The 19,142-nt window shown below is 47.2% G+C and overlaps 1 protein-coding gene across 1 annotated transcript in view; it reads left to right on the forward strand.

The window, feature by feature from the left end:
- Positions 1-19,142, forward strand: part of KIF1C (kinesin family member 1C) — a gene marked incomplete in the record, with an annotated part of 1,373,479 nt that overhangs the window by 1,301,270 nt on the left and 53,067 nt on the right. Inside the window, 1 exon segment of the mRNA XM_044077100.1 lies at positions 379-984. Within this exon segment, the coding sequence (XP_043933035.1) occupies positions 379-984 (606 nt within the window).

Raw genomic sequence — 19,142 nt, forward strand, 5'->3', positions numbered from 1 at the left:
GTAGTGTACTTAATAGCCAGTAACTACATTTTATCTCAAATTACAGTCTCACAGGCAGTTATTTTTCATTTTCTGATTTCACATTGGTATAGGTGAAATTAAGCTGTTGTTCAGTATGCAGCTATCTTGGAAGTCCAACTTGGCACTCCTCCTCAAAGATTAAGTCATGTATTAATGTATCCGAGAGATCTGTTTACTTGTACTGCTTAGGCTTGTTAAAAGAATACTGCTTGACCTTGGAAATGTGAGATTGTTAGTAATGCTGTATTGAGTTTAGTGAGGGTTATGTCAGTGTACAACAAATAAGTAATAGAAGTCGGCATGCCATGATAAACGAGCTGCTTGTGTTATCCAACATAATTGTGTACTTTTTTCCAGTATGCAGACTCTGATAGCGGTGATGATTCTGATAGACGCTCTTGTGAGGAGAGCTGGCGCCTTATTTCTTCCCTACGAGAAAAGCTGCCAGCAAACAAAGTGCAGTGCATCGTGAAGAAGTGCGGCCTTCCAAGCAGTGGCAAGAAACGGGAGCCCATTCGGGTATATCAAATCCCACAGCGCCGCCGCATCAGCAAAGATCCAAAATGGGTAACTATGGCTGACTTGAAGATGCAGGCTGTGAAAGAGATCTGTTATGAAGTAGCTCTCAATGATTTTAAACACACCAAGCAGGAGATTGAAGCCATGTCTATTGTTAAGATGAAGGAATTATGCCGAATGTATGTAAAGAAGGACCCCAATGAGAAAGAAACCTGGCGAGTAGTTGCTAGAGATGTCTGGGACACTGTTGGAGTTGAGGAAGAGAAAGGAAGTGGCAGTGAGAAGAACCATGGAGATGTTGATGGCCTGCGGGCCCACATTGACAAGTTGACTGATATTCTGCAGGAGGTGAAGATACAGAACAACATGAAGGATGAGGAGATCAAAGCTCTTAGGGACCGCATGTTAAAAATGGAGAGGATTATTCCATGCATCAACAGCCAGGTAATTGATTAGTATATGAGTGCACAGCAGAGGCTTTTTTAAAGAACTTATAAAATGTCTGACCATTAAGGATTTTTCTCTGTGGCATATTTTTCTTAAATGTACAGCAATATCTTTCTCACCAAATATGATAACTGACCTCTTTTTTGACATTCTCAGTTTGGCAGACTAATGTAACAAGGCATAAGTCTGAAATTTCTATCCTTAATTAAAAATTGAACACATACTTTTTTTTTTTTTGTCAGCTAAATGTTTTTTAAAAACTAGAATTTTGTTATGGTAGAAGGTACAAGTCTGGTTGATTTCTTGTGCTTCACTCTTGACATCTTCTTTTATTATCACAATTTCTGTACATTGTGTTTTCAGCTACTCTCTCTGGATGGTTTGAGCCCTTGTTTCCCCTCTGAGTATATACTTGATGTCCTATTCATATGCTGCCGTATCCATTAAATGACGGAGTCCACCTCTGGTTGACTCATACGTCCTGCCATTTTACCAAAGATAAATGCTACTGTGAAGGTATATACGACGGCCCACAGCATCCGGTGTATGTCTGCCATAAACAGAAGGGTGTAAAGTGGACGTCAGCATGCACCTACATCAGAACATTTCTGCCGTCTGACTGCCAGCTCAGGTAGTCACTCGCTTTGGAAAGTGACCTCATGCTATGTCTGTATTCAGATAAGTACCCCATAGGGGGTTTTTGTTAACTTTTCTTGCTGCTGTGTTGTTGGTTAATGTCAGGTAGAAAGGGCAAGTGTTGGCGTGGAAGGCAGATTCCACATAAAGACTCATATGAGCTCTGTTTATTCTGCCTAGGCCCAAACCATAACCACGCATCTTGTGAGCTCAGTAAGGGCTTTGTACCAAAGACCCTTAGGAGCCGACTTGCTGCTCTTAACTGCGGATTCTCTAAATGTAGTTTAAAACGCCTGGCTAGAGACATGGACCTGACTTTAGGACATTCTGAGGAGCCACCGACCAAAAGGACCAAGAAACATCGGCCTGAAATTACAACTGCACCCTCTGTTCCGACCGTCCCTCTCAAGGCCATTGAAGGCCCAGAGGCCGAGTTGGAACCAGCAAGACCCTCTGCTGATGGTACCCAGGGGGAAGACATTAAGGAGACTGCCAGCACATCCCAGAGGGAGTCGCAGGCATCTGACCCAGGTGTCAGGGGGAACCACAGCTCATCTCTGAAGGCCCGCGTAGAGTATCCCAAATCATAGTCCGAGAAGATGTCCTCTCAGATGTCGTGGAATGTCACCCGATGTCTGGTCCTCCAACACTCCACTGTATCTTAGAAACCCCTACGTCGGAGGCCCCTGAAAAGAAAAAGCAAAAGACTAGGCATATCGTGTCTACTCAGCAGACCATGCCATCTGATTAAATGCCTGACTGGCAGGCCTTTATCCAAGGCCTCTTTAATGCTTTTGTGGCCGTACCCCAGATATCTGCTCCTGCCCAGGCCCCCTCAGTCTCCACTCCTAGGAGTAGACCTTTGGCAGATATTTCTTCCAAGAATGAGGAATCTTTAGGGATGAGTCCCTTACCTACACCTGTCAGATTACATCTCCACTGGGGTACGCTTCCACAGAGGAGGAGTCCAGTGGAACTGATTCCCGTGGGGAAGACATCACCTTTGGGGAGACCATTGTTCAAATGAAGGACTTTTTAAAATGGGATTGCAGTCAGGTTTCTGAGACTCAAAAGAGGTACTATGACCTCTTAAAAATGGAGTCCCTTAATCTGTCTGCAGTTCCCCGATCCTTCCGGCATTTTTGGATGCCATCCTGGTTGCATCAAAATCACCAGACTCCCAACCCCCAGTGCCTAAATGTCCTGATAGAGTTTATAAAATACTTGATGCAAAATTCCTTTACAATGCTCCGTCTGCAGACCCTTCTACCATTTATGTTGCTGCAGATAAAATCTGTAAGCTACTCCCCTCTACTTTCTTGCTCCCTTTGGATAAGGAAAGCAGGATTATGGAGAAGTTGGGTAAAAAAGTTTATACCTCTGACACCTTAGCTGTGAGAGCCATACATTATAAGACTCATATGTCCAAATACTGCTTGGTCCTGTTGACAGATAACATTAAACAATTTGGGGAATTACCTGAGTCCCCTAATAAGGCCAAAATTTGCTAGCCTTTTGAATTCCTGCAATCAAGTTACCAGGCACACTATAAAATGTAGTCATGATGCAGTGGGAGGCCTCAGCAAGGGCAGCTGCCTCAGGGTCAGTCCTTAGGAGATATTCTTGGTCAGGTTGTTATGATATCAAAACAAAACTTATGGATGCACCCCTAGATAACAAGGCCTTGTTTGGCTGTGCAGCTGCAGTGCTCTCCAAGGCCCTTCAGGAGAATGGCAAAGAGCTTCAGGACTTCAAGCACATTTTTTTGTGTCCCCTGTTCCCTGTTTCCAGAGGAACTGCCTTTCCAAAACTACCTTTGTGAGAAGGCCTTCCAAACACCTGTCTTCCAAAGGGAAGACTCCAGAATGCAGACCACTTACAGATAGTCTCCCTCCATGCCAGCCCAGATGTAGACTTTTCAGGCCAAACCTGATAGTCTGTGACTACCGGACCCTAAGCCTAGCTACCCCCCCCCCTCCCTGCATCTCTCTCTCTCTCTCTCTGGGTGTCCCTTCCTGCTTAGAAACAGATTACCCAGGACTCTTGGATCATTTCTGTCATAAAAACAAGGATCTGAAGAAGTTTTAATTTGCTCTTCAACCTGTGGAATACGGATCCAGTACGGATCCGATTCAAGCTCCTCCCCTACCCATAATGCCCCTGTCTCCCTCCTCCCCTCTGAACGAGTTTGTCCACATGTTCAGTCAGCATTGTGGTCTGTTAGCTCCGAGTTTCCTGGTAATTGAAGGTTCTTTTCCTTTCCTTCTTTATTCCTTTTCTTCCTATTTTTCACAAGTTCTATACCCTACCCGTTCTTGTGCTCAGGCGTCTGTTCTCTTTTATTTATATATATATATATATATATATATATATGTGTGTGTGTGTGTGTGTGTGTGCATATGTATATATATATATATATATATATATATATATATATATATATATATATATATAAAGTTCCCTTCTTCCTGTCTTTCTTTCCTGTCTAGTAAGACTGCGTGTGTGATTGGTTTCCATCTGCCATGGCTGAGACCCCCCCAAGCCAGGCTTTTGTAAATGCAGGGAGTGTGGCCATAAGCTCCCACCTTCTGATGGCTGCAGTCTGTGTGTTGTATGTCTGGGAGTATCACACCTTTGACACCATCTGTTCGATCTGCATGGGCTTCAACCCTCCCCCACATTGATCGACAGGAGGAACAAACTTATTTTGAAAGGCCACCTCCCCCCCCCCACCTTCCTCCGAGGCCTCTGCTGCTTCTTCCTCCGCCCTGGCCTCTGGGCCTCGACCCCCTGCTAAGAAGGGTGAGGACGGCGAAAAGCACCATCACAAGGAGTGGGATAGGCCCAGAAAGCGATCCTTCGACCCTGCTTTTTCGGCCGAGCCTCCGGCTGAATCTCACCCGGATCCCAGCCCGGGTTCCCCTCTGCTCTGGTCACCTCATTTGTCGCTGGAGACTGAGGTTTCTCAGGCTTGATCTCCTTTATTGGCCTCTCTCTGGCACCTCTCCAAGCCTGTATCTGTAGCTTCCTCCATCTGGTCCACCTGTAGTCTTTTTGAAGCCGAGATGGACAGGATGATACAGAAATTCATCTGGAGCCAGATCCAGGTGGAAGTCTTGCCTGCCCCCTCCCCCTCTTGGGCTGGGAGCATGCAGTTCACCTTCCTTCCCATTGCTCCTTCTTTGATCAGACGTCTGGCTTTGGAGTCTGTGGGTCCAAGGCTTCTTGGCATCAAGGGGTCGGCACCGATGTTACCAGGTACCTCAATGTCAACCATTGCCCTGAGTGTGTGTGCTCTGACCAGTTTGGAGCCGTAGTCACAGAGCCAGATCCGAAGGGATGGTGTTGGGGTCTGAAGTTTTCTGAGTCAGCCCTTCCATTCAGAGTCTTGGTGCCTGGAGGCTCAGATACAGCTCCCTCATTGATACAGAGGGTGATGGATGCATTACTGCTCCCAGTTTCGGGGATTCATTCTGTCTCTGCTTGTGATGTGGTGGAGAGGGTTCTCTTGGTTCCCTCGAGACTCTTGATGTTATCGTCCTCTGAGTCCATCCTGGCTCCCTCTACTTCTGGTCCAGAATCTGCCATCCTGCCCCCTCAGGGACAGCCTGTTTCCTCTGTGCCCTAAGGAGTTTTCCCCCGGGAATGGCCAGAAGTTTCCGAGTCCTCCCCAGAGGCCCCCTGTCAGAGGAGCTCCCTCAGAAACATACATGCAGAAGGAGGCAATTGGACTCCTCGCCAGAGTCCCTCACAGAAGACACTGACTTAGAAGAAAGGGAGGGTTCCCCCTGGTCACCTCCAGATGATGTCTCCCTTGGAGACGTCATGGAAATCCTATGCCAGCATAGGGGTGGTCTGTCCAAAAACCCAACTTAATGAGTCTGTGTTCTGAAGGCATTTGACACAGGACCCTCTACCTCCTTGGTGTCCCTACCCACTGATCCGCTTGTGGACTTCATTTCATCCCGGGCATGGAAGGAGCCTGACACAGTGGAGTCCATTCCCAAGCGCCCTGATAAAATTCTAAATGCCTCTTTGGACAGGCAGCATTGGTGTAAGGGATCCCTGGTTGATGCTATGGGGGTTGCAGTGACCACCAAGAAAGGGCTCACTCAGGAGAGCTCTATGTTCCATCCACTGGACCAAGAGTCCTGGGCCATGGCCCATTTCAGGCAGCGGGCTTATGCTTCAGCCACATTTGCTGTGCGTACGCTGAACTATACGGCGCATGTCATCAGACTACAGCGGGACCTGGTCAAAGAGGTCACCAAGTCTGCCCCGAGGTCCATGTCGGAGGAAGAGAAGAAGGTATTCTCCTCCCGTATGGCAACCCTAACTTCTATTTCCAATACGTGTATGAGGCTGCTGTTACTCGCCACTGAAGGTGCCTCTAGGGCGTTACCATTAGACGTCACGCTTACTCCGGCTTTGTGCATTCTCTGAGCTCTTCAAGGCATCATTTACAAATGTCCTTTATGACTATTCCTCCGAAACACTTTAGTCCAGAATTAGAAAGACAGGAAGACCTTGTTTGCCATCGGGATTCGCTTCTCAACCCCACAAAGATCCTTTTCCTAGAATTAGCTTGGGGTGAAGAATATGTGGTTCCGAAGATCTCAGGGCTTTTCCCACAATGCTGAGGACTCGCCTTCCCCCAGACGCATAGGGGAATTTGAAAGACGCCATCCTCATGGCAGAGGGGGGTCCAAGGAACCAGGAGTCTCAGGAGTCCTTCCCGGACAGACCCTTGCAGAAGCCCTGAAGGGTTGCCCGACTGCTTACCTCTGGAGGCAGTCGGGGGACGTCTCTCTCTTTCTGCACCCAACAGCCTGGGAGTCCATCACAGACGATCATTGGGTTTTCAGATTATATCCAGAGGATATTCTGTACCCTTCCTTTAAGCCCTAGTCCCAGCCAAACACCTCTCAGATGTTCCACCCACACAGCGGAGGAGGCAGCAGTGGAAATTTCCAAGCTGCTTGAAAAACGAGTCATCTAGTCCACCCCCCCACCCCCCCCCACACCACACACACCCCCAGGACCAGTCTGGATCAGGCATCTATTCCAGGTTCTTTTAGGTGCCAAAGAAGATAGTTGCCAAGACAAAATTCCAGATGGACACTCTCCAATCCATTCTGCCCTTTCTGCAGAGAAACGACTGGATGTGTTTGGTGGACCTCCAAGACGCGCACTACCACATCAAAATGGACAGGTGCTCTCCGAGATTCCTCCACTTATGGCTGGGAGCCAATCATTATCAGTTCAGACTGCTCCCCTTTGGTCTCACCACTGCCCCTGTGGTGTTCACCAAAGTGATGGCAGTGGTGGCGTCTCACCTGCGGCTGCAGGAGTTCCAGGTCTTCCCCTACCTGGATGATTGGCTCCTTTCCACACCCTCCAGGCATCGATTCTGTCATGCCAGGGATCTCCTTCTCCAGGGATCTCCTTCTCCAGACCACCTACCAGCTAGGCATAATTATAAATCTCAACAAGTCCCAATTGGATCCAGTTCAAGTTCTCAGCTTCATTGGGACTCTGTTAGATAACACTCAGAGCAAGATTTTTCTAACTCCGGACAGACTTCAATCCCTCAGACATTTCATGGTGTGGGATTCCAGACCATCCTTCAAAGGAATTCCTCAAACCCATCGAAACCAAATGGCTTCCTTTTCCCTGTCTTATACTCCCTTCTTTTTCAAGGCACTATCCAAGAGGTACCTCTAAATCTAAGATGGAAAAGATTTTATTCCAGAATGTTCCTGGTCCCCAGGAAGGAAGGTCAATGGAAACCTATTTTGGATCTTTCCTATCTGAACACCTTTCTCAAGGCCCCCTCCTTTCAGGTGCTCACTCTTCCTGCTTTACTCCCCCGATCCTCCCTCAGACCTACATCGTGTCCTTTGACACAAAGGATGTCTATTTGCACATTCCTGTCCACCCACTTTTCAGGAAATGCCTTTGTTTCTCAGTGGGTTCCTCGCATTTTCAGTTCTGTGCTTTGCCATTTGGTCTCTCCACAGCCCCAAGAGTGTTCACTAAGTGTGTACCCCCCATGTATTGCCTTTGCCAGAATGTAGAGGATCCAACTCTTCCCTTACCTAGACTATATCCTCATCCAGACATCATCCCCACAGTTGGTATAAGCGCACCTGGACTATGCCATGTCCCTGCTGAAATGGCTAGGGATCACCATAAATTTTCAAAAATCCTCTCTGACCCCCCCTCCCAGGACCATGTATTCCTAGGATGCAGGATCCTCTCAGTGTAAATGATGGCCTGCCTACCTTCAGACGAAATTCAGAACCTCACTACATAATTCCAGGAACTACTTCCTCTCCAAGCCATCAGCCAGTGAGTTCCTAAGACTCCTTGGGTTCATGGCTTCCACCATTCCCATAGTATCCTTGGCAAGACTACACATGAGAAAATTTCAGTGGTTCCTAAAGACTGCTGGTAACAACACCTGCACCTTCTGGAGTTTATGGTCCCCTTCTTACCTTGCCTGTCTAGTGAGCTAAAGTGATGGATTGGAAAATCCAGGCCTTCCTTTGCAACTTCCCTCCCCCAACCAGGATCTGTACACAGATGCATCAGACTTGAGTTGGAGGCATCCCTAGTACACTGGAGAGTGAGAGATGTATGGACCCCCTACTAGCAGAGAGAACATATCACTATCAAGGAAATGAGTCTTGATCTTTGCCCTACAAATCTTCAAAGCTCACCTCCTTCCAGGAGTGCTGAGATGGTACACAGACAACATGACGGTGCTGTGATACATCAACAAGTGGGGGGAGGGGGGTCTATGCAGACTGCCTTTGTATGCATGGGGGATTGCTCAACAGAGTCGGGTGTCTCTCCTAGCCATCTACATCCCTTCAGACCAGAATGTTATGGCCGATTCTCTAAGCAGGTCCATGACTCAATCCCACGAATGGATGTTAAACCGGTGTGTTCCTGGACCTGGTCCATCAATGGGGTAAACATCAGGTGGACTTTCTGGCCTCCCCCATGAATAGACAACTCCCAACTTACTGCGCCAGCATATATACTCCTGGGGTGTGGAAGGTGAATGCTCTTTCCTTTCCATGGAAGGGGATGTTCGCATGTGCATTCCTCCCTTCCCTCTTCTACAGAAAGTCCTACTGAAAATTCAGAGAGAACAACCAAAAATCTTGTTGGTGACCCCCTTTTTGCCAAGATAGCACTGGTTCCCCTTCTGCATCATCTAGCCAAGGGCAATCGCCAAAGGTTACCCCTCAGGATGGACCTACTCACACAGGAAAAGAGAACTTCTCATACACCCTCAGCTATCCATCCTGAACCTAACACTTTAGGTGATAGGGCATTAATTCCCTTTAGACACCTTTATACTGAGGAAGTGCTTCAGGTTCTGCAGGAGGCCAGAAAACCCACTACCAGAAAATTCTACCTATCCAGATGGAAAAGATTTACGACTTGGTGTCTCAAGCATGACTTACGACCACTGTCTGTAGAACCTCCAGTGGCTCTGTCTTACCTTTGCAAATTGAAGAGCACTGGCTTGTCATACTCTTCCATCAAGGCACATCTTGTCTGCTATCTCAGCATGTTTACCTCTGACTTCTCCTTTGGCTTCCAGGTTGGAAGTCGTGTTTTTTCTAAAAGATGTCCTACATATTAGGCCTCCAAGGAAACCTATCCCTCCTCCTTGGGACTTTAACTTTGTGTTGGTAAAGCTTACCTTATCTCCCTTTGAATCCGCTAAGGACTCCACTCTACAACACTGCACATGGAAAACTGTTCTCTTGGTGGCTATTACTTCAGCCAGAAGAGTCTGAACTGCAAGGCCTCATGGCTTCAACCCCCTTCACAGTTTTCCATAGGGACAGGGTTTGCCTGCATACCAACCCATCCTTCATGCCCAAGCTAGTTAATGAACTCTCCCTCAATTAGGCTGTCAATCTGCCTACTTTATTCCCTTTGCTACAATCCTCTAGCGAAAGGATCCTCCACTCCTATCACTCAAGAGTCCTGGGACACCCTGTTGCCAAGCAAGCTATTTCTTCATGGATCTCTAGAGCCATTACCTTCTGCTACACAGCCAGTGGTAAGAAGCTTCCTTTCCCACTGAAGGCAGACTCCACTAGGGCTGTGTCTTCTTCTGGGGCTTTCTTTAAAGGCTTGGAAACAGCTGCCATTTTAGAGGCAGCTACATGGTCATCTGTCCACAGTTTCACCAAACATTACAAGTTGGATGTCATTTCCAGGTCCAGAGCAGGTTTTGCCAGGGCTATTTTGCATGGCTTTGTGGAAAATAGCTCTGTTCCTCATCCCAGTCCTACTGTAGCGTGAGCTTTGGCACTCGCCCTCATGTGATGGATACTGCAGCATATGAATAGAAGGACATAGCATAGTTGTTTAAAATCTTACCATAAACTTACACATCCTCCTTTTATATGCAGCAGTTTAGTTTCCCATCCTGCCTTCCATCCTGATGCTTGCCTGACTCCTGGGTACTCACTCCCTTCAGACTGGTGCCCGGTGGCATTCATGAGGTAGGTGTGTGCCAACATCCACTTTATACCTGATGTCTGCTTAAGACCAACATACGCTGGGTGATGCGGGCCATCACACATACCTTCATTTTAGCATTTAATCTTTGGTAAAATGGCCAGATGTACGAGTCAACCGGAGGGCAGACTCCCTCATGTAATGGGGAATACTGCAGCATATATTTTATTTGGTAGTGTATGAGTGCCTGTACCACCATACTGTAACATTCCTACTGTGTCACTGCATATTCATAAAGTCCATCAGTCCTTTTTTTCATTGCTCCCAGAGTTTAGATTGCAGTCCTTATCATTAGCTAAGTCCTGTGATTTTAAGCATAAATATTGCATTTTATGTTGTCTCTGTCCGATTGCTGTCCCAACACCTGCAACAGAACGGTCTCAGAAAACAGACATCTGCCGCAACTGACATTGGTTTACTGAGGGCACTGAATATCGAAGGAGAGAAAATGTTAGTCCACTTTGAGAAAATAATGGCTGTTCATCAAAGACTTGGCGAATATTGCTTACAGCCCCATAGTAAGTTAGTACATCATGACCAGTACAACCACCTGAGATGCAAGTATAGGCCTAAACCATTTAATGGTAAATCCAGTGTCCAGTCGGACCTTTGAATTTTGCAGGTGATGAGCTCCTGTTAAGAGAGGATGGGAATGTGCCAGATCAGTCCTTTGTATTTGTTGGAAACATTTAGGGTGGGGAATTTTGTGCCCCTCACAAGGGGAAGGTGGGATTGCATCCCAAGATTTTCATATTACCCTACATTCAGATTTGGTGGCTGTAGCCTGTGGATGATCAATGCAGTCCTGAATGTACTGTTTTATTCAAGCTGAGGACACTACTACTGTGGCCAACAGAGTGCAGGTTCTTCTGATCATCCCACACCAGGCTTCATGCCTTAAGGGTTAGGTAAGTGAGGGCATTATCTGGTGCTTAAGTCACATATTCAGTAGTGCATCATAAGAATATGGTTTCAATATCAGGGCTTATGCTTTAAGGCTTAGATATGAAGCAGGTGGTTGATGTCTGGTTGGAGTCTAAGGTTGGAGGTTGTCGAACATGCAATTAGCAAGTTTGTTTTAAAGCTTGCACACAGCATTTCTCCACACCATACAGTCTTTCTGTTCACTAGTGCCTTGCTTGGTCTGGATTAAGCTGTTCTGTGTACTTAGAGGTTGTTCTGGCACTACTACTAATACTGTTAGGTCCTGTGAAGGCTCAGAATCTCAGGGTCACTGTGTCAGAGATAAAGATGATAGCTGTAATTCCTCCTTTACAAATTCCCTAAAGTTTGTTGGGAACACTTTAGATTTACCTCTGGTCTCTTGCTTCCTCCTGTCATAAATGCTGGATGAAAATGGGGGGGGGGGGGTGATGACCCTTGAACTATTCTACCCTTGGAGCCATCATTTGATATTACATTAAGGCAGCTTGAAGGCGTCCAACTCTGCCTCTTTTGCTCATAAAATTGTCAGTGCCATTTACAAACCATCAACTGAAGGGACTCAACACTTCATTAAACATGTTGGTGCTTTTCTGTGATCCTTTTTGCAGTAGGGTTCACAGAGATCATGGAGTCTATAGATCTGATGTTATCGATTTTAATCCATTCCTCAACATGAGGTTTTGGATCCGACTCTGCCACTATTTTACAGCTCATGGCCTACTGCAAACATCTCAAGCTCCTCCCTTACTCATAATGCTATAGGCCCCTCCATACCTCAGATCTTGTTTGCTGACTTCTCATATGTACATAGTCGCTGACAGCTCTCAAGCGTTATTATGAGTTTCAAAAGTGTTTTTCAATTCTAATATGTGTTCTGGTAAACTAGTATTCCATTATTACCTTTCATATCTCTGTGTGTTTTTACTAGTGTATATTGATACCATTGTTGGTAGTGTTTTCTCCCTGTCTGTCCCTTTTTACTGTATCTGTTCATCTTTCCTGCCATTGTTGGTAGTTTCCTTTTTTTCCTTTTCGTATTTAAAAAAAAGTTGTTCTTTGCTACCTTATTCTTTTTACTTATAAATATGGCTGAAAAACTTTCCGGATTCAAAAGATGCAAGGAGTGTGGGCACACAAGGTTCCCTTGTCTGACTCCCATGATTCTTACTTGCATTGTTTGAGCTCTACCCATTTGGAAGTCCCTTGTGACATTTGTAAATTGTTTAATCCTAGGGCTTTCGTAGATAGGAAGAACAAGTTGATTTTGAAAGGACTTTTCCCAACTATTTTTTTCTGAATAGCTGGTTAGAGCTCATCGTTCCAAGGCAGGCCAGAAATATTTGAGGAAACGACTTGTTGAACCTTCTGGATCGTCCACTACCTCTTCAGATCCGAGCAAGGAGCCATCCCAGAAGGTTTTGAAATGGTCTGATCCAAAGGCCAAGTCATATGATCCGACTGCTTCAGACATTAGGTTTGCTTTTTCATATCCGGTTCTCTCAGAGCTGAATCAGCTCCCCCAGACCCATTATGCATCCTCTCTGGACTTGGTCCTCTCTCTGCTACCTTTTTCCCCTCCTAGAGAGGTGCCGACTCTCATAATCTCCATTCTTAGCTTCTTCCCATTCTTCGAGGAGTCTTGGAGGCGGATGTGGATAGAATCATGTGGCAGTTTCTCTCGGCGCAAGTAGGAGATCTCCCAGCTCTTACCTGTTTGGGTCAGGGGAGCTTCACCAGTGTTACTCCCACCCATCCTGGCTCCTTCTCTGATCAATCATTTGGTTTCAGAGACCTCGGATCCGAGCCTTCCAGGACTGTGTTTCGGCTCCAAAGATGATGGTGTCTTTAGATCTGATTTCATCTTGGTGTACTGACCTTGAAGGTGTTTGAGCCAAAGCACAGTTGTCAACTCTGAGGTGCTGGAGTCGACTCCTAAGCGGTTTGAGCCTTCTCTGCCCCTCGGAGCTTTGGCATTAGACAGTTTAGATCTGACTTCTGCCTCGGGTGGATTGCTTTTTGGTCAGAGGGAGCCGATGGTCTGGAAGCATGCCTTCTCGGTTCCGTCAGCTTCCTTCTCTCTGAGGCATTTTGCCTTTGAGATAGTAGAGCGAGTATTCTCTTCCAGAATTCAGGCAGTTGCTGTCCCCACGGATATTCCTTCTGGTTCCCAGACATCTTTGTTCCGTGAGCCTTGTCACTTGACCACACAGGGACAGCCGGCCCAAAAATTCCAGCACACCCAACAGGGTATCCTTATTTCTTCCAATACTTCTCCAGAGCACCCCACTGAGGAATTCCCTAGGAAGAGAAAGTGCAAGAGGAGGCACTTAGACTCCCCTCAGGGGACAATCATAGAAGATACTGACTTCGATGAAGGGGAAGGTTCCCCAAGATGACAACCTGATGACCTCTCCTTTGGAGACATTTTGGAGATTCTTAAGCAAAGGGGTGGTTGGTCTACTGATGATCCTTCCCAAAAGGAATAGGCATTTCCAGAGGCATTTGGGTTTGGCCCATCTACTTCCTGGGTGACTGTGCCCACTGATGAGCTCATCTCTCAGCGAGCATGAAAGGAACCAAATTCTGTTGAGCTGATCCTCAAGAGACTAGACAGGATCCTGGCACCACCCAAGGGGAAAGAGTTTTGGAGCAGGGGAGTACCAGTAGATGCAATGGTCATAGTGGTGGCCACAAAGAAAGAACTCACGGAGCAGAGTTCATCGGTCCATCCCCCTAACAGGGAGTCAGGAGCAATGGACAGATTTTGGAAGAGTGTTTATGCTTCAGTGACTTTCACTCTTACATTGCTGAACTGTTTGACTCACTTTACTAAACTACAGAGGGATTTCATTAAATAACTCCAAATCCATGTCATTGGCAGTAACTGCTGAAGCACACACTTATGCTGCATCACAGATGGCTACTTTACAGTCCATAACTAATTTGTCTATGAGGCTAACTTCACATGCAGCTGAAGGTACCTCAAGGGCAGCAGGTTCAGGCATTTCTATTAGGAGGTATGCCTGGATGCGCATGTGTGATTTTGCAGAGCCTTTCAAGTCCTCCTTTATCACTGCTGCTTTTGATGGAAGTTCGTTGTTTTCCCTCAAAGTGAAGAGCACGCTCTCCAGTTGTGAGCAAGATGGTAAGACCCTGTCTGCAGAGGGCATGCTTTTTTCAACTCCTTCAAGAAGCTTTTCTAGGAATCAGTGAGGTGGTTGGAAAATGCAAGTTAAAAAATCCTAGGGTCGTTTCCATGGTCCATGTGGAGATAGTTCCCCCAGTGGCAAAGGGGGGACTCTTGACAGAAGATGCCATCAGCGCGGCAGAGGAGGCCCACAAAACCAGAGGTCCAGAGATTCTTTCTCCAACAGACCCTACCAGTGCTCCTGAAAGGAGGGCCTGATTGCCAACTTCTGGAGGCAGTCGGGAGTCATTTATGCGTGCACCAGAGAGCCTGACTAGATATTACAGAAGATACATTGGTGCAGAGAATTATTTCCAGAGTTTATATAATACCCTTTTCCCTACCCCCCTTCATCAGTAAACAAAATTCCAAGTGTTCCACCCAGTCAGAGGAAAGCATCAGCTCTAGAATTAAAAAAGCTGCTAGAAAGGTATAGGGAGGTTAAGGTGTTTGCCTTACAAACACAAGGTGCAGGGTTTGAGTCTCACAAGGGATAATTGGCTAGGCTTAAAATGGCTCACAAGGGCAGTTAGCTTAGTACTAACCTATGAAACAAGAGTCATGTAAGAGGTCCCCCCAGACCAGAAAGAGTCCGGAACTTACTCAAGATTCTTTTTAGTGCCTAAGTAAACAGGAGACTGGAGAACAATTTTAGATCTCTGCAATCTGATCAAATTGGTTCAGTATACAAAGTTCTGGATGGTCACAGTTCAGTCCATTGCGCAATTTTTGCACAAGGGTGACTGGATGTGCTCAGTAGATCTTCAGGATGTTTACTGTCACATGAAAGTGAACAGGCGAGCCAAGAGATACCTACATTTCTGGCTGGGAGCCAGTCATTAGCAATTCAGAGCACTGCCCTTTGGCCTCAAAATAGCCCTAAGCATGTTCACCAAATGCACAGCAGTAGCAGTAGCTCACTTCAGAATGCACAGATTCAGAGTATTTCCTTACCTGGATGACTGACTTATTACTGCTCCAGCCAGGCATCTGCTGATCAAAGTGAGACATTGTGTACTCCAATTGTGCTCTCATGTAGGCATCACAGTCCATCTCGACAAATCTCAGCTAGAACCAATTCAAGTGCTAGAATTCATAGGAGTTTTGTTTGACACTGTATCAATGACAGCCTCCCTTCCCCTGCTAAGGGTACAAACTATAAGAATTAGTCAGAAAAATAATTAAAAAAACCTTCACTGTCAACCTGACTGACTGATTCTACAGGGATTGAGGTCGATGTCTGCTGCCATAATTCTGACACTATTGGCGAGATAACATGAGAATTTTTCAGTGGACCCTGGCAACTCATTGGTCCATTTTCTACCAGCCTTTGTCCACCCAGATCAAAGTAACTCGGGCATATAAAAGATGATCTCAGGTGGTGGATTTGTTCAGATCAGATTTCACAAAGCCACCCATTCATACTTACTCAGCCCAAAGCCATAGTGGCCACAGACGTTTCCCAGTTTGCATCTCCCCTCATCAACAAATCCAGCAGGTTCTTTGCCCTGATCCCCTTCTGGGGAAGTCAGCAGGAGACCGCTGTTCTCCGCAATTTCCCCCTCAGTCTTCTTTATGCTTACCCTCCAACCCCACTAATCCCAAAGATCTGAAGTAGTTGACTTTATTCATTCTGCACATATGGGTATATGGATCCGATTCGGATCCGAGCCGGAAAAACTTTTCAAGCATCAGCTCCAAGCTCCTCCCTTACCTATATTACATCACTTCCTCCTATCTAGCCCCAGATCTCATTTGCCGCTCTAAGAGTCAGCATCGTGGTCTCTGAGCTCTAAGCAAGGTGGTAAGGTTTTTTTGGTCTTTTTGGCGATAGTTGAGTGTGAGTACCTTTCCTTTTTCCTCCCTTCGTGTTGGTCGTCGTGTTAGTTGTAAAAAAAAAAAAAAAAAAAAAAAATAATTAGTTTTAAGTGTTTTGTGATACTGGTTTCCCGCCTAGGCCCAATCCCTGTTAAGTGTGTGTGTGAGTGGGCCGGACTACCCCGCCGTCGGCTGCCATCCCTGCTTCGGTGCCGGGGAGAGCCTCATTCTTACGTTCTACGGAGGTGTGCTCTCCATCAGCATTCGGGGCAGTGGAAAGGATTCTCTCCCAGGGGTTGAGACCATAGCTTACCTACTCTGATCCTACCCAGACCCTTCTGATTTTGGATTCTGCTCCCATTACTCTGTTGCAGGGACAGCCCGTGCCAAAGCAACCCCAGGTTTTTCCCCTCAGGGGGAACCCCCAGAGGCTTACGAATCCTCTCCAGAGAGTCCCACTGGAGAGGGACCTCGTAAGCGCAAGTGTAAGAGGAGGCACTTGGACTCCCCTGAGTCCATTACCACTGATACGGACTTGGATGAAGGAGAGGATTCCCCCAGATCACCTACTGAGGACGTCTTGTTCGGAGACATTATGGATATCCTCCGGCAAAGAGGAGGTTGATCAGCCCCCAAACTCTCTGCGGATGAGTCCGTATTCCTGGAGGCCTTTGGCGTGGGCCCATCTACTTCCTTGGTCTCCCCTCCAGTGGACCCTTTGGTCGACATCATCACCACTAGGGCATGGAAGGATCCTGACACCGTCGAGCCTATACCCAAAAAGCCAGACAAAATTCTTTCCCTGCCGTCAGACAGGCAGGCATGGTCTAAAGGAGCCCCGGTAGATGCTTTGGTGGTTGCAGCTGCCACAAAGAAGGAACTGGCACAGGAGAGTTCCTTGGTTCATCCACCAGACAGAGTCTAGGTCGATGAATCGTTTCGGGAAGCGCATGTACTCGTCAGTGACATTTTCTATTCGTGCGCTGAATTATTTGGCACAAGTTATCTGACTGCAGCGAGACCTTGGTGTCTCTGTCGCAGCAGGGCAAGCAGTCTTTCACTGTGAAGATGACTACACTGAAATCAATGACTAATAGCTCTATGCGTCTCCTCTCTCATGCTACGGAGGGAGCCGCTAGTGCTGTTGGTACAGGCGTTGCCTTGAGGCATCATGCCTGGATCTGGTTGTGTCAATTTGCGGGCCCCTTTAAGGCATCTTTCATAAATGCCCCTTTCGATGGATCATCCCTGTTTGGGAAGACTGTACGTGACACACTAACCCAGAGTGAGAAGGATAGAAAGACGTTGTCAGCCGTCGGAATCCACTTCTCTAACCCTCAAAGGTCATATTCCAGGAACCAAAAGGGGCAAAAGAAGATGTGGTTCCAGAAATCACAGTCCTTTTGTGACACTCAGGAGTATTTGTCCCCCAGAGGCAGAGGGGGGGACAAGACTAACGCCGTCCTAGAGGCAGAGGGGGTACCAGAAACTTCAGGTCTAGGGAATCCTTTTCTGACAGACCCGCACAGCAACCCTGAAGGGTTGCCCGACTGCCCTACTCTGGAGGCAGTCGGGGGAAGATTTTCCTTACATCCAATGTCATGGGAGTCCATTACTGCAGACCACTGGGTGTTAAACATCATATACAGAGGATATTCTATCCCCTTCATTTCATGTCCCATTACTCCAGCATGCCTTCCAGATGTTCCACCCGCTCACAGGGAGGCTGTAAATTTAGAGGTTTCGAAGCTGCTACAAAAATGAGCCATCGAGCCGATCCCCCCAGATCAATCCTGATCAGGCATCTACTCCAGGTTCTTTTTAGTGCCAAAGAAGACGGGGGACCTCAGGCCCATTCTGGACCTGTTTATCCTCAACCTGTCAGTAGAGAAACAAAAATTCCGGATGGTCACTCTACAGTCCATTCTACCGTTTCTGAGAGAATGTGATTGGATGTGCTCGTTAGACCTCCAGGACGCTTACTGTCACATCAAGGTCCACAGGAGCTCCAGGAGGTTTCTACGCTTCCGGTTAGGGGCCAGCCATTTTCAATTCAGAGCCCTTCCCTTTGGTCTCACCACAGCCCCCAGGGTGTTCACCAAGGGTTATGGCAGTTGTAGCGGCTCACCTGAGATTTCAGGGCATTCAGGTATTCCCCTACCTAGACGACTGGCTCTTAGCTGCATCCACCAAACGTCTCTTGTGTCAGGCCCTACACTGCTTCCTTGGTCTGGCTCACAAGTTAGGCATCACAATCAATGTCAAGAGGTCACACCTGGCTCCGGTTCAGATCATAGACTTCATTGGGGCAAGGTTGGATTCGATTCAGTGAAAGATTTTTCTCACCCCAGAAAGGATAGAAAATCTCAGACTCCATGTATCGGCGATCTTGGATCACTCGGTAGTCAAAGCAGCCAATGTTCTCAGGGCCCTGGGTTCGATGGCAGCCGCAATCTTTATCCTCCCTCTTGCATGTCTTCACATGAGGGTCCTTCAGTGGAATCTGGCAGTTCAATGGTCCAGTCTAGACCTTCCGATGGATTTCCACATCCGAATCAGTCAGACATGCAGAACGTCACTACAGTGGTGGCTTCAATCGGTGGACATTTTTGCGGGGTGCAACTTTCTAGCCCCTCCAGCTCAAGCCACGGTGACCACGGATGCTTCCCAGCTCGGGTGGGGGAGCACTTCCTGGTAAGAACGGTCCAAGGCACGTGGTCCCCTCCAGAGACCAAGCTACACATCAGTGTCCTGGAGATGAGGGCAGTGCTTTTAGCGTTGAGAGCCTTCTACCCTGTCCTACCTCTGGGGATGGTAGCCATTCAGTCAGACAACATGTCTGTAGTCTAGTATATAAACAAACATGGAGGGACCCGATCCTACCCCCTTTGTCGCGAGGCCATGAGGGTTTGGGAGTGGGCCGTATTCACCAGCCAGTTTCTCATAGCAACGCATATCCCGGGACGCTCCAACATTCTAGCAGACAGTCTCAGCAGGGCAATTCTTCTGCCTTATGAGT

The sequence above is a fragment of the Protopterus annectens genome, chromosome 7.part0 (genome assembly GCF_019279795.1).
Source record: "Protopterus annectens isolate FY-2018-M chromosome 7.part0, PAN1.0, whole genome shotgun sequence".
In the NCBI taxonomy this organism is placed as follows: Eukaryota; Metazoa; Chordata; order Ceratodontiformes; family Protopteridae; genus Protopterus; species Protopterus annectens.